Here is a 27,863-nt window from a genome sequence, read left to right as displayed (position 1 = left end):
TCGACTTGTAACCTATCTTTAAGTTGAAAGTTTGTAAATATTTGAAAATATGGATGAAGAAAATTTTGATGGGCCTTTTACAGTTTGGCAAATGTTTAATGCGCCAACTATGGTACTATTTAATAACTTGGAAAATGCTGCAGAAGGCCTCGAAAGATTATTGACATCTATTTTAAAACTTTCTGGGTAAGCCCCAAATGTTGAAAAGATATTACTTTCTGTATTATTTGTGTTTGTTTTGTTTTGTGTTGTGTTTTGTTATTACTTCATTACTTATTAAAGTTAAAAGATAAACATTATTAAGTTTGAAGCTTTTCCCTTAATAAATTATTGTACGCCAAGATTCATTTAATTATAAACTAAATTGTAAAAAGAACTATTGCAGCGTAGTGGTCGTAGCTATTTGTATATGCGAGGAAGGTGTGTATGCGACATTAAAACCATATCATCAACATCATTATATGCAAAGAATCTTCGTGTACTAATTCCTTTACAATTTTTAATACCAAATGATATTTTTTTTCTTGTGTACTTAAAAAATAATCATTTGTTTCCTAAAATATGGTCCTTTATATCTTGTTCCTATGCACAACAATTTCTTTATTCTTTTTATAATGTTAAAATTTTTCATTATTTTTTTCAGAGATTTTTCAGAGGTATTGCTACCCAAACCAGGCTCTTCGAAATGTCCAGATTCTTTTTATTGTGCCTTTGATACTTGGTTACTTGGCAGGTTAATTTATGTCTGTTCAGTGAAAGAGTTAAATATGTAAGTCATTTATAAATATTGATCTATTTATATAATTTTGGTTAGTCTCATATGTTCTAGTCTAAGTCGGTCATGTTTAAGGTATACCTTAATCAATTTCTATTAAAGTTTATCACAAAACAGTTATGACCACATAATGAGATCCCAGAGATTTGTTAAGTTTCAAAATTACTTTAACTTAAGTCCATGAAAATGGGATTACTCAATTAAAGGTCAATGTGAATATATACTATCAAAGTATTGAAAGTAATGTAACAATTCATATTGTAATCATGTTATTTTAATAATGTAGTCTTAATTTATTCTTGTAATTTTTTGGTTTCATATGATTGTCTAGAAATATTATAAACTTCCAACCTTCTAGGGACTTACTCATACCCCTACAAGAAAAAGCCTCCTGTACAATAAAAAAACAAAGTTTATATTTTATTTGTTTCTTTATACTTAATAGTAATCTCAAATTAAAAATTTATTTGTGTAATCTTCCTTTATGTGGTTATGGCATAGAGTTGCAATCAAACTACAAAAGTACAAAAAGTAGAGACCTAAAAAATAAAACTTTAGTAGGGCCAGAGATTTAATGGTTATTTATGCCCTAATTATCATATAATAATTGTAGACAAATCAACAAAAATGCAGACATTCCAATATTCCTTTTGCTTATGAACCTGCTATAATTAAAAAAGGGATCCACTATAAGGTGATACTGACTTCATAATAAACCCATGGCTAAGATAGTTGTAATGTCACCCTTCTATTCTAATTTATAAACTTAATTAATCTAATTTCTTTAAGGATACACAAGCAAAGTAAGGATGCACAAGTAAAAATAATGAATATCTTATGCATAAATGGAGCATCATTCTATGAAAAAATAAATGCCGAATACTATTCAATCTTATTTCAATTAGTAGAATATTACAAAGAAAATTCAAATGAAGTTATAGCTCAAGATGTAGAGTTAAGTAATTTTAACCCAGAACAAATAGACATACCTAATGTGCAACTTAATTTGGAGCCTATAAGTTTAAGAATAAAAAATATTGATATGTGTATATCGCTGATTGATTTAATATTGCAATTGTTATCTGAAACTTTACCTTCTTATTTACAAAATTTTAATAAGAGTTCCAACAAATTGAACAAGCTATTTAAAGAAGTATTGTTCATGTTAGAGAATTATGGAATGGATATAAAACTATTTTCATTAAAGTTTTTTTCTAATTTAATCTACAACACAAATTGTGTTTCAAGAATAAATTTCCAAAATATTTTTCCATGCATATATAGAGAATTACTATATGGACTTGAAAGTTTGGTTCAATCTATAGATATATTGCAAGATAAATTTATCTTGGGAACAGTCTGTTTATCAAACTTTAATACAGGATTATTAAACTTGCTGAAAACCACTAAAAATTATGAAAATGAACACCGAGATATACTTTTATCTATAAGTCAAATTATTTTAAAGGAAAGTTTAAATTTAGTATTTAGTAAAGAACTGAAATTGTATTGTTTATCATTAAGTGACAAGATTGATTTGATGCAAGATTTGATAGAGTTAGACAAAAGATGTTCAGTTGAAATTGATATGGTAGTTGAATGTTATTGTAGAAATATTTTGGTTGACTTAAAGAATGAAAATGGAATTTGTAAAGAGAATGCATTAAAAGAAAATTGGTATTTTAAACAAGTTTTTGCAGCAGTTCATTGTTTAGAATTTTGTGAAGATTGGGATGATGCCTGTATTATATCTTTCAACTTAAAAAAATGTTTATCAGGGCTAAGAATACTACAAAAAGTATGTATAAGGCACAAGTCATACATCAAGGAACAAAAGGTTGCAGATGAAGTGATTTTTGAACAAAAGGAGTCTAACAAAATTTTTAAACTATTAATAAAGCTGATTCAAAAGCATGATTTTGTCCTCTTACAGAACAAGGATTGCTTAGTATTATTATTTGACATTGTTTTAGTAGCAACGACTCTTTCCAGTTACAAGTGTAACAAAACCAGTTTAGAGTCACTAGCAAATATTAACAATGTAATTCAAATCTTATGTCTCCAAACTTCTATGCAATCTTTAAATAATGTCATTAGTTATAATGAACATATAAAAGTCGAGATTTTAAAATATACACTCTTATCTAGATTAATTTTAAAAACAAAAGAGAATGATCATTTGGAGAAACTTACATCACATTTATTTAATACTATAATTAAAAATAAAAATGTTTTCACCAGCTCTGAGGTAATTAATTACTATTATGTCATGACATTTTAAATATTACTTATACTATATAAAGATTATTTTAAATTTATTGGTTTCAGATAATTTCATTATGTCCTCTTTTGATTGTATCTAAAATGGCATCTGTTAGTAAGCTTATTGGTGAACTTCTAATACCAGCATTACTTTCCAAGAATTTTGAGCTGCAAGGATTACTTATCAATATTATTCAAACGGTAGCTTGTATGTCTTTAGCAAGTTATAGTATTATACTTGGAGAAACAACTGTAGGACATACAATATTTATGAATAAGGCAATGAGTATGTCTATTGTATGTTACAATTGCCACAATGATTATAACGCGCAGAACTGTCATATAGAGATTTATAAAGAAACTAATAAGGATGCTCTATCACTGCAAATAATAAATGGTTTGCGTAGTTTATTAGTAAAATTTTTGAATCCGGAACATTATATAGACCAAGAAAAAAGTCAATACTGGAAGCTATTTGGAAGGCTATGTAATCACTATAATGTTTTTAATTATGGTCTTTCTACAGAAATTATTGATGAAAAAAATCTTAAATATGCACTGAAAGCAATTAAACCATTCATTAACCATTCTAAAGTAAGTATAGAGGTTTGTTATATTTTCAATGTTATTGGTAATTAAAAAAAGTAATTAATTTTTTAATTTCAGACGAAAGAAAATGCTTTGTATTCTCAAAGTGATGGTATTCTGTCATTATGCATAAATATCTTGGTTAAGCTTACTCAAAGAAGCTTAGAGAGTAATAATTGTAACCAACAAACAGAAACTTTAAATTTAATAAAAGAATTTGGATTATATGGTGATGAGAGAACGTTATTGCCTGTGACAAAACTTTTTATTTACTTCATCATGCATCCACAATGCACTTTGGCAATTAAAGCTGTGATATATTTGCGAGAAATATGTGGGCTTCACGGATATACACCAAATAAAGTATACCATAGATACAAGAAAGATTATTGCAAACTTTTTGTGGAATGCAGCCTGAATTGCGAAAAGGAGTTTGCAATCTCATTGCTAAAAGTTGTCAGAGCATTTGGATTTGTTGGGTACAGAGACTTCATTTCTAAAGATGTTCACCATTTCTTACCATATTTAATACCTTATTGTGTTACAATCAAAGAGGTCCCATTAATGATTGAAGAAATTGCAACTATAGTCCAATGTTCGGTATCTGATTTCATCATTGAACGATTTCCTCTTATTTATGTTCATGTTTATATGAATGAAACTAATGCAGTGGCTGAAAAATGTTATTCAGTTATTGAAGTAATGACAAGATGTTCAGTCTTAAGTTTAGTTAAGAAACATTTTAGAGTTATTCTTACAGAGTTTTTACTACAGTACTGTTGTAATCCAGATAAAGTATTGAACGCATGTAGATATTTAGCCTGCCACGACCCGGATATATCTACGCCTAGCGGCAATATGAAAATGAGCATAACACAAATAGCGGATTTTTTGAATCCTAAATTCCTTGGTGTCCTTGCATACTTTGACCACAAGCTTGTAAATGGTAAAGTGGCGTTGTCGGTTAAACGCAAAGCTTTAAAAAGTTTTCCTGATATGATGCAGTTGATGGGAGTGAAATATATTACTCCATTGAGGTTTAAAGTCCTTGCTACATTAAGATCAGCGTTGCCTTTAGTGAATGAATTTCCTAAGATACTCGCTGAAGCATGGGCTGCCTTTATTCATAATATAGATAGTATATCTTTAGGCCCGCTATTATCAAATCTGGCTGTATCACTGTTACAACAATTTGAGTATGCTCCTCATGAAATAAATAAAATTTTCCAATACCTCGTTTTAAAAAATGAGAATCTTCTTAGCAGTCATCTATCGGACCTGTTTTTCCTTGAAAATTCAAGTATTTCCGAAAAAGTGAAGAATGTTATTAAAAGACACGTGAAACGGACTCAACCGGATTCATTCTTGGAGAAAATTAAATGGTATTTGCAGCATTTGAATCATGAAATACCAACAATAAAAGCTAATGCTTTTTCTCACTTGGACAAATTGCTTAAGAGCAATCGAACCGAAATACATAAAGCCATATTTGGTGGCAAAAATATTGATTCCGTTGTAGTGGAGCTTATTGATTGTTTGTTACTCGGTAAGTTTAATCTTTTAATACTATGAGGTGGTGAGACGAGCATAGTTATTATCGACGAGTGCTGGTCCAGGTCCAGGTCCTCTCCTGGAGGTCACTCCATGGACCTTCAGCCGAAGCTAGTTTGGCGGTTTCTCAAACCAGTAAAGTATTATATCCCCGAGCGAAGGCTTCTAGGTAGCGCTAGAGCTTAGCGGCCATAACAGAGGTTTTGGGCTAGATGCCCTCTGCGCCTTGCCACTGCAAACCCGCGAAAGATGTAAATGTCATTTAGGTATCAGAGAGAGTCCAATATGAAGAAAGTAAATAGTCAAAACCTTATAATATACATATATAATAAGGTTTTGGCTATTTACTTACATAATACATATAATACTTTTTTTTTAATTTTTATATTTTTAATTTCATACGACATGCCTGTAAAGCCTGAATATATTATAAAAGGGAATTATTTTGAGATTACACGTCATTCGTACCTTAAACCTTTAAATTTTTGGAATTAAAGCAATGTGAAATTGTGTGAGATTTTTTTTACAATTGACTGCTATACCTTTCAGTTCAGTGAGAACGTATTACGCAGTAAGTCATTAATTATTATTAATTTTCGTTGTAGGCTGCAAAGATTCCGATAACGACGTACGTGAAGCGAGTGGGTCTTGCCTGGGTCAGCTGGGTGCCATTGAAGCTGGTCATTTACCTCGTCAATATGTCCAGCCCGATAAATCACCGTTTGCTTTCTCAATAGTGGATAATATATTTGCTGCTACAGCTCTCGTGGAACTTTCTAGAGCTTTCCAATACGAAAAGGACACTATGGTTTGAAGCTTTTCAATTTGTTTTAAAAAAAATTATGCTTGTTAATTTGTTAAAAGTATATTAATTACCTAAAATATAAAACCCTTAACCTTAAATAGTTAAAAATGAAAACGGAATGTTCTTACTACCATATTAAGGACTTTTGTAAAAGTGATAACAATAAATAAGTATAAACTCTTCGCAGATGGGTACACATTTGGAAAATTTAAAGTTTTATTTTGTGGAATTTCACTATAGGGTAGATCAATTTTTTATAGGTTCTATCAAATTGGACTCCTATGACATTATTATACAAGACCACTATCAATGATACTCTATTAATGTTAGCAATATATATAAACAATTAATTGTCTGCAGAATATTTTTCTACCGTTTTAAATATACATTTAAAACAATAGAAAAATATTATGCAGCTCCCTAGACATGATTTGCATTAACTGAAAGAGAAATATAATTTATTTACACTTTTTTTACGACCTTAGAAAATAACTAAAAAAAGAAGAAAAAAAAACCAAAACTGTTCATATAAAGGTACCAAAGGCGGTCTTATCGCTCGAAGCGATCTCTACCTAACAACCTTTAGGTGGAGATGAGAGACATGAAGGAAAGGGCAGTTTAGGTTGTACGTACATACAAAATATACATTACTATACACAAATACATATAAAGAAATATATATATATATTTATTTATGAGGAAAAGGTATTCAATTATTACGAATAAATAAGAGATGCTACACAATATCCTATTTCAGAGGCCAAAGAAGTGCTCTTTTATCATTTTTTTAAATGCTGTTAGCGATTTAGAGCATTATTTAGGAACGTAATTTAAATTTTCAGAACATGGACTGTTACGCATTAACTATTCAGGAAATACTTAAGATCTATGAAATATCACCAACTGGTAGCAAGAAAGAAGTCTGGGATAGCTTTCCTGAGAATATGCATCAGATCATGTATCCCTTGCTTAGCTCCAGGTAAATAAATGAAAAGACAAGATAATTTAATTAATAACAATTTTATTTCTTCTGTACTTCACAGATAATATAACATTATTCTAAAGATTGCAATTATCTGTCATCATTATTATTTATCATTTGAACTGTATTACGTATACTGGTGGTGGCATTACCCATAGAATTCTAATAAATCTGTTAGGATGTCTGCATCCAGCGTCTTCCGACCTAAACTAGGTTGTTTGTCCATCTTTTGGTCCCTTGTCTCCGCTACAGAACCTTTTGGCTCCAGCAGACATTTTTTCTGCTATGTGGCTTGCCCACTTCCACTTGGCAATCATCTCGATTCGATCTTAAACATCTGTTTATCGATAGATTTTTATAATTTTATTTAACTAATAGATTCAGGCGTTACTTTGCGGAAGTCCATCCTGACTAAGAAAGGGGGAAAGGGAATATATAGCTACTTCCGCTATGCAGCAGTAGTCGTGTAATGAAGTGCACCGTCCGCCAGCCCGCTGATAAATGCGCATGCGGCATGTACCACTATAGTAGTTACTCGGTGTTTGGCACTGGTCGGTGTAACATTACTCCTGAGGATGGCCCGTGAAGGGGTGAAACACGTGTTGAGTGAATTAACGGTGGTATTTGTGTAATTCGTATTGTTTGCCGCACGCGCATTTATCAGCGGGCTAGCGAGCGGTGCACTTCATTGCATGACTACTGCTGCATAGTTATTCAATACAGCACATCTCTAACAGTGGCACGGTGTGTATGTTGTAGAAGATGTTATATGTGCTGGTGAAGCGTGTGGCGTATTAAGTTTTATACAGATTTTTTAATTGTGGTTTTTTAAATTGTTTGCACATAGCCTATTCTGCAGCCACCTTTGACTAAACTAATATGATAATATACATATGTTTCAAACATTTTATGGAATATCGCTCTATAAGGAAAAAAATGTACTTGTACACAATGCTCTAAAAGCTTCAGCGCTCACTAGAGGGCAGTGTCGCCACCGTTAGTAAATTATGATTTGAAATAATATGGTTTAAGGTCGAAATTAACGTAGTATTTTAAACACATTATCATTGTTCTATTCATTATCTGTATATTAATTTTTAATGTTTATTTTAGATATACATTGGCTTATCCATCGCAACCGAAAAAAACTCACCCACTTTTTGGATCTATACACGCGAATACTTTCCTCGAGTGGGCCCACAAGTGAGTTATTTACGTCTTTTGTTTACTATTTGATAGATCTGTCATAGTATTATACATCATACATTGTCAAACCTTTTACCATAAAGGCTTCAGTTATGGAATTCGTTAACGGTAATTATTTGACGTGGATGTATTATTATCCTTTTTTTTAAATTGTTAAGTATTTTTTATCCTGTATAATAAATGTGCTTCGCAATTTGACTTTTGTCTTGCCTGATATTAAGCGATGACGATGTCCACAGGTCCTATTTATTAAAATCAGAGATAGCCAAATCTCTCGGTAGTCCGAGCAAAAATTCATAAATTTTCGTGAGCCGCACTTAAATACATATTCAAAAGTTCTGCAAAAATGGCTTTGATATTTTTTTTACAGAAATTAAATAAATATTAAATAGCTTTAATAATATTAAATAGAAGTACATGATAAACGTATTTGTTATACATAAGTAATTATTTCAAATTGCACGTCTTTTATAGTTGTTACCAGTAATATATAAGATATTTTGAAACGCATGCGGAATAATGTTATCTTTTTTTAAATTTAATAAAACAAAAACGAGTGAGGAACTTAGCTCTATTTATACCACAAATATTTTTTTAAAAGCCTTATGAGGCTCGAGATGCAGGTTGGTGCTCCCTGTAATAGATCTTAAAGATGTGAGCTTGATAGCATCATTATTTTAATGTTTTAGCTGGACGGGACAATTGATTTCGCTGATAGAATCTGAAAGCATTCGAGATTTACTTCGTGCGGTACATCCAAGTATGCGACGTGATGTACGCACGCTGTTCCTCTTCTTCCCATATGTGCTATTGCATGCTATTATGTCTAACTCTGCCGCACAATACGTGCTCGAGGAAATAATGGCAGTTATCGGTAAGATTTCCTAAATCTGTACATATAAGAGAGCGTCCTTGGAAGCGATCTAAGAGTTCTGGTCATACACATACACACATGTGTATATGTGTATGACCAGGTCATCATAACAAATCAATTAATATACTACTGTGATCAAAAAGTAAGGTGAAATTGTCATTAGGAACCGACGAGGGTTACGTCCAAAAAATCAAAGATTTGGTTGTAAATCGATTTTCTTGAAATTCGTCGATTGGCAATAAGAGCTCAGTCAAAATCATTTTGAAAGGATGTATTGTATATCGAACGCGGCAAGTCTTAATTGGTTGATGTCATACTGCGTTCTTCACATTTTTTGACAAAAAATCGATTTATGTCGTTCCGCAACCACCGTATCCGCTAGATTTGGCACCGAAGTGCGAAGGTTTTAAAGGCTTTATCAGAAAAAGGCTATTCTGAATGTTTCGAGTACTGAAGAAAAGCGTTGGTAAAAGTGCGTTTTATCAGGCGGGGACTTTTACGTTACTTTGGGTTGATTGCTTAGAAGAAATTATAAATATTTACATTTTATAAACAAATTCACCTTTTCCGATCACAGTATTATGTATGTTAATTTTGATATCGAAGTGTGCACGATTTTAGATCGTTATTGTAATCATTGCTGCGTGCCTGACGTTTTAAGTAGTAATTTTACAATTCGACTATAAATTTACGTAAAATATTATGTAACGTAGGTCGTGAAAACTTCGATGCTGAAATCGACCTATCTTCAGAAAGGGCTCAGTACAAGATGCTGCCGCACATGAGAATAACCCCAAACATTAACATGACACAGGCTGAAGAGGAAAATCAGGTGATATATTGACTATTATGTATATATAAATCGCATTCCCGTCATCAAAAAACTTGAGGAAGAATGTATCAATTTAATTTAACTTCTTGAATCGAAGTTTCGCTGCGAGATTGAATTCGAAAATCACGGACGTAGTTCATAGAATTGCTCGTCTGGAGTGGCAGAGAGCGGGGCACTAGCTGGTGCGACCACAGGCCGATGGACCTGAATTGTTTTCGAGTGGCGACCACGAGCTGGTAGACACTGCTTGGGTAGGCTTCCCAACTAGGTAGACCAGTAACATAGAAGACTTATACCTTGAAGTGGGGCGTCTATCGGCTGAAAAGACGAAAATTCAACTTTTTTTTATAAAACAAATATTATTCTGTAAAATGTTGTTATGAAGAAAATAGAGAATATAGAAATAATTTTAGAAAATGTATTGACCACTGAGCATTTGACAGTTCACTATGAACTTCGCACAGTTGTCAGTTTCGTTGTGAAAATTTGTGTTGTTCTTTAATAGCTACATTAGTCAGTGTTTATAGAAATTAATTTTAAGTGAAAAAAATTTAAATTTCAGACTAAATGCAGTAAAACCATATACACGTTATTCGACTTCTTGAATCGGTGGCTGTTGGAATGGTGTCATTTAAAGCAGCGTCCAACTGAAAATGAAAATTATAAGTATGCGTTTTGAATTTTATAAATGGTAGCCCAATAAAGTTTTTTAGAAATTCTTTAAAAAAAAATTAGTTCATAAAACTTTTAAATTCAAAATCTCCTGTGTAAAACAGTTGGGTATTCGGAAGGAAGGTTCGGCAGTATTTTACAGCAGTATAGTATTTTTATACTAACTTATAGATAAGTTAAATATGATTTTATTTTTGATACGACGAGCTTCATTGGTAAGTTTATAATGATTCAATTACCAAGAGAATTGCTCCGTTTTTGTGTACGCGATTAAATTAGTAGAAAGAAGAGATTAGAGATTATAAACAAACTGTTAGAACTTTATGAGATAGATCTGTGTCCAGCATGGACCTCTTAAGGCATAAAGCTCATTTTTGTACTACAAACATTTAAGCAGTTATATTCATATCTGCTAACTTTGTTGCCATTGATTTAGACGCTGTAGATGATAGTACCTGACCGTTGAAATATATTAATGCGAGATCAATGATCACTATTAAATATAAATACATTAACTTCAATAATAATAAAAATGTTATATGTAGTGTTTCCATAATTTCAGAGCGATTTCTTCCTTCATGGAGAAATTTGATAAACTAACGATAGCACGTGGTAACTTTGCATGTGGCGAACTGGAGAGAGCTTTGCAATATCTAGAGCTTTATATGGACGAGAGAAAAGAGCATGTGCAAGAGCAATTGCCATTGTTGGCAAAGATTTACGCTCTATTGGATGAACCGGACTGCGTTGCAGGTACGTGTAAATATTTCTATGGTCACATACATAAATATGTAGCCTATTATCACACGCGTAAATGTGTAGTGTCTATTGTTACATGCGTAAATATGTAGTGTCTATTGTCGCATACATAAATATTTAGTGTCTATTGTCACATACAAAAATACGTAGTATCTATTGCCATATAAATAAAAATGTAGTGTCTATTGTCACATAGATAATTATTTAGTGTCTTTTGCAGCTTACATAAATATGTAATGTCTATTGTCACATACATAATTATGTAGTGTCTATTGCCGCTTACATAAATATGTAGTGTCTTTTGCCACATACATAAATATATTGTATCTAGTCTCTATCTCAGCGAAAGAGTTAACGATTATGTTTACAATACTACTTAAATATAAAAGTTACATACAAGTTCTGTCACAAAAGCTTTGAAACAGAAATCCTGCCCATTGGGAGAGGTTGTCAATTTACTATTAGTTTGCACAAGTATTTATATATAACATAGTATACATGTATGAATATAAAACAAAATGTAAATTATATCAATGATTCTTCGAAAATGCTTGAAACAAATATGCTTGTAGTCTGAGTCTGATTGCCTGTTACCATAGGGTTGACACTAAAAATTTGCAGTAAAATACATTAAATTCTGAATAATTTCTGTTTTAAGGTATATTATCAATAAAGAGATCGGAGCCGTCGTTGAAGGAATTAATACTTGCTCAAGTTGTAACCGGTAGATTACAAGATGCAGCTCTTTGTTACGAACGACTCGCACAAGCAGGTCAACTCGATGAACAGAGTTTACAAGTAAGTTGTGGTTATGTTTAGTTTAAAAGTTATTTATTATATTGGATAGAGACATTTGCCAATTAATAATAGACAGATAAAACAATCACATAAATGTGTTTTTTTATGTTTGTTAAAATGGAGGATCTGTTTCGTTCGTATTGAATCGCGAATTTTGATATTTATGTTTGCTCATATAAACCAAATACCATGAATAATATGGTCGTGTAACTATATTACGATCATGTCTTATAACAACTGGAGAACAAAGTTCTCGTTGTAAAATCATGCATAAAGCAAAATGTAGCGATATAAACCTTAATAATCTGATTGCTAAGTTGATTTCTTCATTACAATGAAGTAAGTCCACCCACAATAGAAAAGTATTGAATATCTCATCTAGAATATTTTAGGGACTAATTAATTACCTTAGGATTTTTATTTTAGTTTATAAATTGTGATGAAAAATTTTGTTTTTTGCACCGTTATAGTATGTTGGTTGTATAATATATAAATAATCATTAATTTGAATGTTTAGTAAATAAATATACAAATAATCAACTTTATTATGTGATTTGCGATCGAGGGTCTCGGGTTCGATTCCCGGGATACAATGTTATATAGTGAAGAGAGGATAGGCAGCAGCGTCCACTGCATACCATAATACCATGCATGGAGATTATGTTACATCCCCCCTTAGACATCTTTGGGGTAGGCTTATGCCTTGCAGTAGGCTTCTATGGGCTGAAACGACAACGAATAACATTTACACCCGTGAAGTTTATAGCTAACTGTTAAATACGCATAATTGTCTTATTTTTATTCTTGTATGAGAACATTTGTCAATATATTAGGATACTTATTAAACAAGACGAATGGAATCGGTGCTCGGTTTCAAACAACAATGTGATTAGGACAAATAGAGATTCTTTGTTTGTATAATAAGTTAAATATGACATATATTTACTTATTTGACAATTGAAATAATATGAAGATGGTTGTATATAAAAATATTACCTGTCCCACTGCATCTATGTCCATCTTGCATTTATGCTTATCGGGAATATGTAATCTATTTTTAAGAAAAAGTTTTGTAACATATTGCATCAAAAAATATTTGATCTAGTCAACCACATAGTCTACAGCATATGATATTAATTTCTTTTTATTTCTTTTCAGGGAATGATTGACTGCTATTTAGATCTAGACCAGCCTTTTACAGCATATAGGCTGTTAAGTGAACGTGATACAGATGACAACGTGATGGAGCTATCTGCTGAACCCTTGTGGAGGCTGGGTCGGTTTGAACAGCTTGAGGAATTAGCTAAAAAACCAGTGGTAACTGCTATTTTGCTTATAGCTATGCTTTTTTTTTCTTGAATATATAGCAAGTGAATTATGTTATCGATAACGATATAGGCACTATGTGTGTGATTTTAAAAATGTTAAAGTTTAAATTAATAAAAAATTGTCATGGATTATTTTATAATTGTTAATGAACGATAAAGTCCAATGCACAAAATGAAAACAAATTACTAGGTTCTATTCACCGTACTGAATTAATAACATAAAATGTATAACTATTATCATTGGTTAGTGATAGTAAAATAAGGATGAATTTACACGCATCAGTCACAGTGCGGACGCTTCAAGTTGTCTCTACTATATCCAGTTTAAACACTCTTTAGTTAAGAATAGTTTTAAAGTATTGATCATCTACTAAATGTAATTATTAAGGAATATCAGTTACAATTAAGTGAACACCTATCCTATTCCTTGCTTGACATTTTTTAATGTGTATTGTAAATACCAAAATAAAATTAAAACTTAGACACCCATTGCAATGTAGGCGTCTCCTAGAGATATCTATGGGGTGATATACCTTAATCGCCAGGCTTGGTAGGCGAATTGTCGATCGCAGTGTGATATTATGGTACGCAGAGGACGCTCTGACCATCCCCTGGAATATTGTTTGTGAGCAGTGGCAATCATATATAATGAATGCACAAAGACTATCCTGGGAATCGAGTCTGCGACCAGTGTAATTTAGACCAATTACGATTTTTTAAAGAAAATATTACATCACCATAATTATGATTTTAGCCATCATCACGCGAGAATTGGGGTCTCTTAATGGGCAGGATCCTTCTATCATATCGTAAACAGAATCACGAGTTGTTTCTTATATCCTGCAAGAATGCGACAAACAAGTTATTGCCGCAAATGGACGGCAAAAGTAGAGGTGAAAGTGCTTTACGGAATGGATACCAGAGCATCCTCGGACTTCATATGGTGAAGGAGGCGGAACATGCCGAAGAAGTTCTGAGAAAGTGAGATATTTTTATTTTAACATCTTTTTGGCTTAGGACATGATCATTTCAGTCGTACAACGTCTATTATTGTACATAGTTCAGTAGAGAGTTATGGTTAGAATAAGAGTAGAAGAGAATACTCTCTCTCTTCAGATTCAGCTGTATGGAAATTTCAATACTCTCAATTCAATGTTTATTTTCAAAAATGTGAAACTTTTTTTAACAAGAGGAGCTAAAATTAAAATTTATCTTCAATGTCTTATTATATTGTCGTTAAAAATACCACAATGCCTGATGACGATTATATTTGACCAATGTGTATTGCCAGTGATGACCTTCGGATCTGAGACGTGGTCACTTGCAAAAAGGCTCAAGGTTACCGAGAGAGCAAGGGAGAGCGATATGCTCGGAGTTTTGTTGCGAGATAAAATCAGAAATAAGTAGATCCACAGAAAATCTAAGGTCACTGATTTAGTTCGAAGATTTGTTTGTCTGAAGTGGCAGCGGGTGGGGTGCATCGGTTTTCGAGTGACGATCATAAGTCGGTAGACGCAACATGTAAAGCTCGCGTGAAGTCGATGAATGCGGGCAGCAAGACCAGTCATCGTTGCAGTCTTTATTGGAGGCCTATGCGTTGTGGTGTAGTGAGCGTCTATTTCATCTAAGGAGATTTTATTGTATATATAGGTAAAATATATATATATATATATATATACATATTGTACGTTTAAAATATTTATTTACCGACAGATTAAAAGATCTAAACGACGGCGATAGTCAAGGGGAAATGATTTTAAATCAACTTCTGGACGAGTGGCGACGAAGACTTTCTGTTGTGCAATCGGACGTGAGGACTGTTGAGCCTTTATTGAGGCTTAGGAGGATATTATTACAGCAGACACAGGTATCGTTGCTCGCTTTATATTATGAGTGTGCTAATTCTTAAGTATATTCTCAAGTACACTGTAAGAAAGAAGAATTGTTATAGTGCTATGAGTAAAGTTTTTCTATTTACAGTTATTGATTTTATATTGTATATAGCTTTCTTGTAGATTTAGGATCAATGTATCATTGATACAATTCATTTGAGAGAGACACTTTATGGAACCTAATAGTGGATAAAGCGATTTTATTTTTATTCCTTACATTACATCGGACTTACGTTACAGGAACTCCTGGAACCGACACATCCGATCACTTCTAACCGTCTGAAGGCCAGCATTGGCGATTTGTGGCTTCAGAGCGCTAAGCACGCGAGAAAAGCCGGAATCTACCAACAGGTAATATTCGAAATTTAAAAATCAAAATATCTTTAATCTATAAGGTATTTACACGTATTTTTGAATAGTCAATAATTTTGATGTTATAAGTATAACGTTATATATATTTAATGTTAAAAGTATAAGTAACCTACCACCAGTAAAACTTGACAGTTGATCTTTTCAAATGAAATATAAAAATGTTTGATGTATGCACTAATGTTAATCATGTAAGTGATTAAACAATTCAAGTTTCACGTATTTTATACAACTAAAAACCTTCCATGCTATTTTTAGATTTATTTAATAATATACTGTTAGGTTTTGAAATAGCTAGCATATATATTATATATAATTTGTACCGGATATTGCTAAACCTGATTAGTCAGTCACCTTTTATTGATTGTGGAATTTTTAATATATTTTTATTTATTTCAGTCTTACATGTATATTCTGAACGCCGAGGAGTATCAACCCGAAGAATTATTTATAGAAAAATCTAGAATGTATTGGGCTAGAAGTCAACAAGAGCATGCTTTCATAACCCTACGTCGCGGACTAGAAGAAACCTATCCACAGATAGACAAGCTAACACAGGAACAAAGGTAAGAAGAGAAGTAAGAGTAAAGAAGAATTACAATGTAATTTATTTTCCTCTTTCTCTTGGTCGCGCTGTAACTTGAGAATGACTATCTATTTCATTATTTTTTTAATAGTTTTATAATACTTCGTAGAGATTTCGTATTAAAAATGATTTTATGATTCTATTATTAAATTACTACGAATTAACTTCGCATTTGACAGTTCGCTATGAACTTCGCGCGTTTGACATTTTGCTGTTTCGGTCAGTATTTATTACTCACTTTATTTAACATCTAATCAATAAATAAAGTGACTGCTTTTAAACGTGTTCCACTATTTTTTTAACGGTATGTGACAAGGAAATAACTTCTGGTAGTGTAATGAATGGGATGGCTAATTTAAATAATGAAAATTCCTTAAATATTGTTAAGAAATGCTCTTTATCTTTTCGTGAGGTTTTATATGATTTATCGCTATTTATTTTATGTTGAATAATTAAGAAAAGGAATTCGCTGACTTTTTTTTGAAAATTTACTGTACAATTTGTTTAAACACATGTTGATTTTTCAGGAAAATATGTGCAAAGGCGAAACTTTTGATAGCTAAATACAACGACGAGACAACTAATGTTGACGTTGATGTTAACATTGGTTACTACAAGGAGTCAGTAGAAGTGTTCAAGCATTGGGAGAAGAGTTTGGTGAGTACAATAAATGTTCAATGTAATTGTTTAAGTATTGTGTTACGGAAACCGCTATACCGGGCCTTGGGAAAACGCGGTGCGGTGGTGGTTGAGGAAAAACGGCGTGACGTGAATGAGATCGGTAAACTTGTAGGCATTGCATGACCACAGGAGTTAGTTTTCTTTTATGTAAAATAAATGCGAATGCGAAATCGAATTTTAATTTACATCCAACTAAATCTAAATTACAGCGTATTTTTTTTATTTTATTAATTGTTGCTACCTAGTGGTGATATGCGGTGAAGTAGAAGGTGTTTATTTTCTATTTTAGAGAAAGTCCAGTGAACACCCTCTAAATCTCCAGCAGGAGCGTAACTGTTCAAATATTTCATTACAGTTGTAGTATTATTTCTGTGTTCGTACATAGATCACTGGTGGTCGTTTCGCAGTTTAAAACTGACTATCATGTCCTAGTATATGGATGTTCTAGAATATTCGAAACTTCGATTAAGAAAAATACTCGTATAGAAAAATCTATGTCATGATTGCCGACGCAAACGAAAGCAAGCTTTAAGGAAAAGATATAAAGCATATTTTTCTAAGGAGTATTTGCAACGCACAGATTATTACAGAATTAACTGTTTCTTTATTCGGTCTGGGTTTTTACTATTGCAATGGAATTTATAGATTATGTGAACTTGAGTAGTTAGAGCGTAGAAAGCGCTTTTAGTCTAAACTTGGTTTACGCAATTAAGTACGTGGTTTTTCTTGGGTACTTCGAGAGGGCGCTCCATAGAGTGTCCTTGCGCAAGGGCCTCCGACAGGGGAGACCTCGGTTTATGCTGACAATACGTGCGTAGAATTTCTAATCAAGTGCGTTCGAGAAAGCCGAAGCTCGACTTGATCAGTTGCTGTTTCCTGGCAGAACTTACTGTCAAATTATTGTAACAGATTCGAGACTTTTCTTTATATATTTGATCTTTACAGTTTGTGTAAAGTGATACAAGATCTAATAGTCATACATATTTCTCTGATACAGGTCTGTCTGGGAGCGTACTATGAAAAAGTGAGTAGCGGTGAAGCTTCCTCTAGCAATTTGAACTGGCCGCGTCGAATACACGCACTCAATTCATACGGCAAAGCTCTGCAGTATGGCCATAAATATTTGTATCAGAGCATGCCCAGGATGCTTTCTATATGGTAAATACTTTCATTATATATTGTTTATACATTCTTTTTCACATTTTTACGATGTCATATCTATTACGAATTCTCAAACCAATGTCATGTCCGTTTCTCAGAAACTTTTCTTTCTCTTGTTAATGCTGTTTGTTATTTTTTCATTTCATTCAAACAAACTTATTCGATATTATGTTAAAACCATGATTATGCATGTATTTATTTATGATATAAATTTATAATACATTGAATTATGGTGTTACCATAACCGCTGTACCGCGCCTTAGGAAAGCGCGGCGATATGGGGACCGATGAAAAAGCGCATGAACGCCGCCACTGCGAAGGTTGACGGCAGACGCGTTTATTTTAGGCGCGGTACAGCAGCTTTGGTAGGACTACGGCGTTGTAGTTAGGTAAGCATCTCTTAATGATTGCTATTAAGACATATGTTATAAATTTGCTTTTATTACAGGTTAGATGTGGAAGTAACTTCGGCTGACACCAGTATACATTCAGTGTTAGCGCAAATGACTGATATTATTAAGACATATGCGGAAAGGCTTCCGATATACCTTTATCTCACTGCATTCTCGCAAATAGTTTCCAGAATCTGTCATCCTGTTAAAGAGGTAAGATTTATATTTTGATTTTTTTATGTATTTTGTTTACAGCTCGGAATATAAATCAGTATCACTTAGTAACTAAATTACACTAGAATAAACTTTTGTTATTCCTAAAATACCACAACATGGATTATTAAATTTGAGTTTCTGTTATAAACCTCAACGAAAACTGAAAATTTTTTCGAATTTCATTAATATTAAATTTAACATAGGTCTGAGAACTAGAAAATATATACAATTTAGATCTTGTGGACAATGTTTGCTCACATTTGTAGAATAAAATGGCAATCAAAATTATTTTCTATTCCGAGGCTGGTGAAATTACTAGTTGAACCCTTATAAAAATTTTTAAAAAGCAGAAGGGTAAATCTATACTCCAATAATTCTTCTTAATTCGTACTATAATGTTTTAGCTGGACAGACTTATTAATAGAAGATGCATACCATCTCATTGGTTAATAGAGAACAAGCTAAGATTGCTTTTACATGCATCTACCTTCGCATGGCGCGTACGAGTTCTCTTGCTTTTATTGATTGTTCCTATTTATGTTACGACTCAAAATTTGTGTATTAGATTATTTTCTATTTCATCTGTGATTCTGCGCATTTAACCCTGTTTAATTGTGGCTTATATATATAGTCTGCGCCTGTGTTTCTCGGACGACAGGAAGAGTACTTTGAAAGAATAAGTTACAAAAAGATTGTTTTTTCTCGAGAAAACTTTTATTAAAAAGATAATTACTTTCATTTTTATAAAAAAATACTGCGAGCAAACCTATCTTTGAAGTCCTTTACTATTTTTTTTGTTTATGTTATGACAGCGACCTTTCTATAAACAACGGGCAAATTTTAATTTTTCTTGTTTTTTGGCGGGCCGCACGTAATGTAACACTTTTTAATAATTTACAAGATTCTATTATTAATAAAAATTAGAATAAAAAGATATACAAATTTTATTGCAAAATAAAAATAAACAAGATAAGGCCGGAAAAACGAATACACCTAAAATTTGAATGAGAAATTTGGCAATGTTCTTTTGATAAAAGCATGTAATATATACGTGGTACGTTCGTAGCTTTCTAATCATGCAGTTTTGATCGGTGGTTCATATTAATCAATCTTTTTGGTTTAGCATGTATGACCATATTGATGAAAGTAAATCGTTTTTAATTTTAGAAATGCTCTGCGAGACGCATGATTATTTTTAACAGGCCTGTGTTCTGTATATGTCAATTTCATTTTGACATATGAGTCATTACGACTACTTGAAGGTGACATTCAGATGGCGTATGATCACAAAAAAATTAAATATATGTTGTTTTATGTTACAGGTTTACCTGCAATTAAAAGCTATAATAGTAAAACTCATCATGGCGTACCCCCAACACACATTGTGGATGATGATGTGTATAATCAAGTCGAGCTATCCTCAGCGCATAAAACGCTGCACCGATGTCCTCGCCGACCCGAAACTCAAGGAGCCGCACATGCTGAAACTTGTGTCTGATTTGACACAACTCGCTGAAAAATTTATCGAGCTTTGTAATAAACCTCTTCCTTCCAATACAGCTGTAAGAGTATTTTTAAGTAATTTATTTGATTTATTCACTTTATTTTCCGATTCGAATCATTTATATACGTATATCATTTCTGTGCGATTTGGAAAGTATTTGAATCCAATAACTAATTATCAAATTTACCTGCTCTATGACATCCCTCGATTTAAAATAAACTTATGGGGTTTTTTTGATATAGTTGATAAAAAAATTCATTATAATAAATCATTCATTCTAACGTGATAAAATCCAATCCCCATATAAAGACTTAAATATTTTTGACACCATAGGCTTTCAACCTTTTGTAGACTATTGTCCGCTTTTACAAAATAGTTAATTACAACAATTTCATTTCTCCATAATCTAATAATGAAATACAAAAGAAAAAATGTTTTGTTTTTACGAAGATCATCTCGTGATTTCAATAGTTACGGATTTCTGTGATAGAACCTCAAAATTTCTTGTTGTTGGCTACGTATTGTATCTAGGTTGTCATATGCGAGCGTATAACTTGACAAGCGAGGTCAGACCATAGGTGTAAAGAATAAGGTCGATTGTCATTTGACGTCCTGAATTGTTTATGAAATTAAAAAGCGTCCATTAGCACAGATAAAAATGTTCGATAAGGTTTGACTGCTGTCTGCTAATTGGTCAATTCATAAAAGTGAACTAAATTTCTGGAACTTGATTCGTTTAATATAAAAGCGCTGCTACCAGCGTGGAAGCACGATATGATGCGGCACGAAGAGAACATTTTGGAAGCGAGGTTTAACCAACAATAAGAGGAAGGATCTCTGCATATATCTCAGAAAAATGAGTAAAAAATTTGAGCTCTGTTAAAGTGTCTTTTATCCGACTATATACAGTATGTTACATAGTTTTCAGCCGTCAATCTACGTACCTATACGTAACTGTATTATATACGATTTACCATCCGAGCCTGGTTGTAAATATAAATTATATCATCATCATAATTTCAGGCCAAGGACGTTCACTGCTGGATATTGGCCTCTCCCATAGATTTACTAAAAGACACGTTGAAAGCGACCCGTATTCCGTGTTTTTCCGACAACCTTAAGGAGGAGGATTGTCCACCTTGTGGGTCTTTTGTTGCGCTTGGTCTTTTCCCATTTATTCACGCTATAATAATGTGATAAACATTTTAGACGGCTATAAACTTCGTCCGGTGTTGCCTCTGCAACCTATACTCTACATTGTAGTAGGTTTTTTTTGCTAAATTTTGATTTGTTTTACATCTCAAAAAATGGAATTTGTGGTTGTTTCAGAATCTAACAGTGTCATCAGTGGTTCGTACGTTGCCTAAACTGTTGGCGGATGGGAACTTCAGCCATATAATGATACCGTTCCAAGAGTTTTGCAAGATCGTCTTGCCGTCTAAGGCTGCGAGACAAGAACGAATTGATTTCAACATACAGAGAGAACCGTCAGTATATATTGCAGGGATAGAGGAGAAGATTCAAATACTGCCTTCGCTACAAAAACCGAGAAAGGTTACATTGAAAGGTTTGTTAAAGACTTAGCTAAAGCTTTTTTAACATGGATTCTATTTTTTGATATGGAGAATGCATTATGATATAAGGTCAGGTAAAGCCAACCTGCGATTATTTGTGGCTCTCGATTTTTATTTTCGTGTAAATCTATTTTGTATGTTGTTTTCAATATACAAATTTTGAGAAATGGCCCACACTATCTAGTCTGTCCACCCATGATATAGATAATTCAACAAAGATGGGAGTACATTTACATGCGTGTACTTTTATTTTTTAATTTAATTTATTGCTGAGGTTTCCTGTTATCTCGCCTTCTTCGTCCGCGAAATATACCAAGTCACAGATTAAATTGAAATTAGACCAAAACATACTAAATCTTAGTTGTTACGTTAAAATGAACAATATAAGAGAAACAACCCATCTGCATCGTGCAAACGACAGATGCATGTAAACGCATCCTTATTTCGTTACACTAACCAATGAGTTAAAATGTGCATGTTCTAATATTAATACTGTATGATTTTTGGGGAATTTATTGAGACTTGAATTATTTTCATTTGAAACATGTAAAATAATTTTATTAAATAAATAATAATTTATAGTAATGAGTTAAAAAAATGAGAGATCTTTATTTTTTTATTAAGAATTTTATTTATGGCATATTATTATATACGGCGTGTGTTAAACACATCGTAAGACGTCTTCTCACAAGGCGGATAAAAGATTTTTGTTAAGGTTTTTGAAAGAGTATCAACTAGTGTTATTAGAAATCTAGTAACGAGATCTACGTATAGGTATGGACGTCTAACGACTGAAATGCTGATGATTTAATTTATTTTTACTTCCAGGTTCGGATGGGAAATCATACATAATACTATTGAAGTCACGTGACGACCTCCGCAAAGATTTTCGCCTGATGGAATTCAATGGCGTCGTGAACAGATTCCTCCAGGATGCACCGGAGACCCGTCGTCGACGTCTGTACATACGGACGTACAGTGTGCTGCCGCTTAACGAGGAATGTGGTTTGATTGAGTGGGTGCCTAACCTGATGGGCTTGAGGCCTATATTGTTACACATTTATAAGCAGAAAGGTATTTCAAATAAATTAGGATTTTATTTTTTAATATACATTATGATTTATATCATAATGATATAAATAAAGATGGATTTACAAGTTGCTAAAAACTGTGATTTAACATTTTGATTATTTTTTTTCATCGTCCTTGTAAAGTCTTTATTAATGGATTATCTGATGACGTAGCCCTTGTATTTCTTTATTATAGGTAAAATAGCTTTAGCAATATTTATTTATTGTATGTAATTTAAATTTACCAACAAAATGTTACTATGACTATCTTCTATTCGTGTGTTCGATCCTCGTCGTCGTATCAACCAATATACGTTCATACCATCGCAGTTTGGTATAACGATACGTAGGGGATATCTTTGTCCATCCTCTGAAAACTTTTTTGTGAGCAGTGGCAATTTCATATAAATAATGAACAAAATGTGAATTATATAAGATTGTATCTCAGGAAATTGAACCCACGACATTACGGTTGCAAGTCTCAGTTCTTTATCGGTGGGCTACCATTGCCGCCACTGTAAGTTTGGTCGTTTTAAATTTTAATTAATACACTTCGGAGAAGCAGACATTGTTTTTTCATCTTCCTATAGAGACTACCGAATGCTGAACACTAATGCAAAAAAAATCCCTTTCCTATTTGTTCTTATTATTCGTACTTGGTGATACTGCATTTATCTTAGGAATATTTAAAATCTTTAAGTCAAGTTCAATAACGAAGCTCATGTTGGTCAGAATTTTCTTCTCCACCTGTGCGTATTAAGATAGATTGTTTAGCCGTAAGTCGCCTTATAAGGTCACTTATAGAGCAAGGAAGAGGGATATATACATATAGCCCTCTCTGTTGTAGTAGACGGCGTACATTGCTATGGGAAACGAGGGCTTGGGGCTGAAAGATACTCGCGTAGATGGGTGAATCGATGACATTGTAAAAATAGTTGGTAGTCACTGGAAGCAGGTAGCAGAAGACTCATTATCGTGGGGTTCCCTTTGGGGAAGGTCTTAAGTCTTTTTCGTCACCATGATGATGATAATGATTTATTTATATCTTATTAAGGGTCGAATGACGCTAGATTTTGGCAGCTTTTAACCGCTCCTATTGGACATTTATAGGGAAACTTATGTTCACCAATGTCCAGATATTTATTAATTATATTATATATATTATAAATTATATTGTACATAATTGTATGTAATGATAATTTGTTTATTTATTAGGTATCCATACAACTAATAGAGAGCTGAAGGAAATGATGTGTTCTAAAAATGACTCGCTGGAGAAAATGAGACGAATATTCGAACATCAATTACTACGTCGTCATCCACCTGTATTTCAGGAGTGGTTTAGACGCGTGTTTTCCGATCCCTACGGATGGTATATATTACATATTTTTATTTATTATTCATAAGAATAACATTAATTACCTTAGATTATATGTGTATAATAAGCACTAATATCTGCATTGGAACCGGCATTTGATTTGGCAAGTCGGCAATAGTAATTTTAATAAACAAAATTGATTTTTAATATTATATCTATAAAAGAGTATTAAAAGATCTTATGTGTATTCCGAGCTGTCGTAGCATCGTGCAGTAAAAACTATGCTATATCTAAGTGTTACTCTTCTGCCCCGTGTGTCAAACCAAATGCCGGCTAATGATACACGATAGCAGGTTTTCGTTCAAAGACTGTCAGGACCGTGTATTATCTATAACACCCGGTATTTAAAATATCTGGTTTGTTCGATTAAGGAAAAAATAATAGGCTTGTAATGGTCCTCTTAGATTACATATCATAGATATAGGGTAAAGGAATATATTGATTTTTTAAATCTACGTTGCTTACTTGTGGATATTTGTCTTTAAAACAGCTAAAAGAGGTCTTAGGTTAGACGCACTCTGCAGCCTCCACCTTTTCCCGCGGAATCTGCAAATGCCATTTAGGCAGCAGTGAGAGTCCAGTCATAAAAAAACCTTGAAATATTAGTAAGGGCGTTTTAATAACTGAGACAGAACTTTTTGTTCGATTAGTAAAGTCACAGAAATTTTTCTAAATCCTATTAGGGGAACCGGAAAGTAATGTCGCTTTCTTAAGTTAAATTCACACGACTATATTTTAAAAAAGTTTTTATTTCTAATCAACAATATATTCACCTTCGTTATCAACAACCTTTTATTTAGTATACAAATTTCCAATGCCGGAGCGGTAAAAACGGTCAGTATTTAGGCTAAATATGTTGACAGAAAAGATTTTACTTCATGTTTATTCCCACCGGCTGGGTATCCTAGTGACTTTTACCTCATGTATTTCTTTATTTGTTACTTTGTTATTTCTACTTTGTTGTTCGCAGGTATCAAGCCAGATCAGCATATATACGTACGACAGCTGTTATGTCAATGGTTGGATATATACTAGGTTAGTGGAAGCAATGTCTAATACATAACTATATATATACACATAGAAGTCCACTACTAGGCATAGATCTCCCCCAGATATTTTCTTAATGGCCCTGTTTTTGGGGCCTATTGTTCATTTGATGGACAGTAATTCATAAAAATTTTCTCACATATTTATTTTTTTATTTATTTTCATACTCATCTTTTGTCCTTTCAAGTGTTATTCATTCTTTACACGTTTCATATTACCTATTCTCTAATATTATACATACTTTATTTATGAAGGTTTCTGTTAGTTAAAACCCTTGCTTATGTGGAGTTTTATCAAGAGCAACTTCATACAATTCATTCGTGGTAAAATTGTGAAACACTAAACGTTATACAGTGGCTAGTTGAAAGCATAGCTACGAACGCAACGAAGAATGAAATGAAATGAATGTTCGACAAGATCTATTTTCGGAAGAATCGTTGTCGCTTCTTTAAGTCCTTGTATATATATATTATTAATGTTAATTACATATATATATATATATATTTATATATATATATTTATATATATATATATATATATATATATATGTGTGTGTGTGTGTGTGTGTGTGTGTTTATTAGTAAGAGTGAATGAATAAAAAAATAATTAGGAACTATTTAATTATAATTAATAGATCGTACTGATGTTATTACTACAGGTTTGGGCGATCGACACGGCGAGAACATATCCTTCGACTCTACCAATGGGGATACAGTACACGTGGATTTCAACTGTCTGTTTAACAAAGGGGAATCCTTTGAATGGCCCGAACGGGTTCCTTTCAGACTGACACACAATATGGAAGCTGCGATGGGGCCACTCAAACATGAGGGCATGTTTAGGTAAACATTTTTTATTCTTCCAAATAGGCTTTGGTGAGCGCCTTCGAAACGTTAACACAGTTGATGTAATATATTCAACATTACATAAACGGTTCAGAAAAGAATTAAAATTATTTTCTTTATAATTATTAATCAATAAAATAATTACAGTTATTAAATAATACGCTATATAAAATATCTGTATTGTGTTGTGTTCAAATTCATATGTTGTTAACAGGAAATGCTGTGAGGCTGTGATGCGGGCGTTGTGCGCACAGACGGCTGCGTTGATGTCAGTGGTGGGGCCGTTTGTGTACGACCCACTAGTTGCATGGGGGAGGGCCCGTATACCAGATTGCGCCGAACGCACCAACGCTGAAGCCCTAAATCATCTCCGCCATATACGTCTCCGTCTCAACGGCATGGTCAGTGTACTACACACGTAATAACTTCCAGTTTTTTTTTTTTAAATACGGATTAATGACATACCATATATATTTATCGCGAACAGAATGACGCACAAATAAGTCCATCCTAGATTAGCTTAAGATTAAGAAGTCATAGTTAGTAAATGTGTGGTTATGTTGGCAACGCCGCCAGTAAACAACCATATAACTTCGATAAACTACTACTTACTGCTGGTTGCAAGGAAAGTAGACGGTCAAGGACCACGTGGACGATCACCTACATGCTGGTGTGATCAAGTCAAGTCAATAGTTGAGTTTTATTACTGATCAGAAGTACGCAGAGGATAGGATAGTATAGAAAGAGCGTTTCATCAATTTCGTTAAGATGTTTCAAGACGGACGCGAGACGTTCTCGCTCAGAAACCAAGAGATGCTCGAGAAGAATTATTGCCATAAATAAAATACAATTTATAAAGTTTAATCTCAAAAGTATCATAAAGTAAACTAAGTAGCGTTTGTCGTAAGTTTATAGCCTAGGACAAATAAAATTTAGAAATTGACAGATTGGATAAGAAAGATTCAGAGGATACAAGCGATAAATTATAATTTAGAAATAATGGAATAAATTTTAAAATTATAATTATGAATTAAACAGAACTAAGTTTTAATAAATTTAATGAAAAAGGAAATATAAACAAAAATTAAAATTATAATGGAAAGTAGTATTGTTTAAAATGTTGCGAAGGATAAAAGGCGATGATCGAAAAGAATATTATGTCATGAGGAGAGAAAAAATATGATGAACTATAGCAGGAGGAGTGAGAGAAAATATGGTGGGTGGAAGAGGGAAAACATATAAGACATAAAAAAATAAAAATAAAGGTCCTTGGTCCTTAAAAATATTAAGTGAAAGGCACCAAAACACACAAGGAAGCATACATTTTTTTATAACTAAACATTTAATGAATGTTGAAATTTTAGTCGGCTAATGAATTTGCACTATTAAAATCGTCAATGATTTAATATAATTAGTACTGCTTGAATGACGATTAATTACGGATTTTAAATGATTATTTCTTCTGTCCTTCATGTAAAACAAACTTATGTTTCAGGTAAAGACGAAAAACAAACAGTTATCACTATCCCTGTCTCCCGAAGGACAAGTGGAACAACTTATTGAAGAAGCAACCAGTATTCATAACCTATGTCAAATGTACATTGGATGGGGACCATTTCTATGAAGATATATGATTGATTAGTAATTAACAGAATAAGTGTAACATTTTCAATGTCTTATTTGCCATTTAATATACAGAAAATCAATCCAGAATTT

The 27,863-nt window shown here is 32.8% G+C and overlaps 1 protein-coding gene across 1 annotated transcript; it reads left to right on the top strand.

Moving 5' to 3' along the window:
- Positions 1–19: 19 nt before the first annotated feature.
- LOC137931965 (serine/threonine-protein kinase ATR-like) lies at positions 20–27,863 on the top strand. The gene is made up of 29 exons (XM_068775480.1): positions 20–186; positions 644–769; positions 1,565–3,023; positions 3,104–3,631; positions 3,704–5,171; positions 5,782–5,984; positions 6,824–6,960; positions 8,077–8,166; positions 8,859–9,043; positions 9,757–9,875; positions 10,438–10,541; positions 11,110–11,300; positions 11,965–12,104; positions 13,263–13,421; positions 14,187–14,413; positions 15,146–15,299; positions 15,565–15,675; positions 16,093–16,259; positions 16,807–16,936; positions 17,958–18,118; positions 18,570–18,726; positions 20,052–20,291; positions 21,563–21,800; positions 22,636–22,881; positions 24,093–24,249; positions 25,226–25,290; positions 25,961–26,144; positions 26,362–26,548; positions 27,643–27,863. Exons 1-29 carry the CDS (start codon positions 50–52, stop codon positions 27,769–27,771), a joined length of 7,599 nt encoding a protein of 2,532 aa, XP_068631581.1. The 5' UTR covers positions 20–49; the 3' UTR covers positions 27,772–27,863.

Source organism: Battus philenor, unplaced genomic scaffold, assembly GCF_028537555.1.
Source record: "Battus philenor isolate CCGP_79_NKW_IND1 unplaced genomic scaffold, ilBatPhil1.0.hap1 SCAF_9, whole genome shotgun sequence".
In the NCBI taxonomy this organism is placed as follows: domain Eukaryota; kingdom Metazoa; phylum Arthropoda; class Insecta; order Lepidoptera; family Papilionidae; genus Battus; species Battus philenor.
The sequence above is the reverse complement of the archived record's forward strand: the minus strand, read 5'-3'. Positions and strand labels throughout refer to the sequence as shown.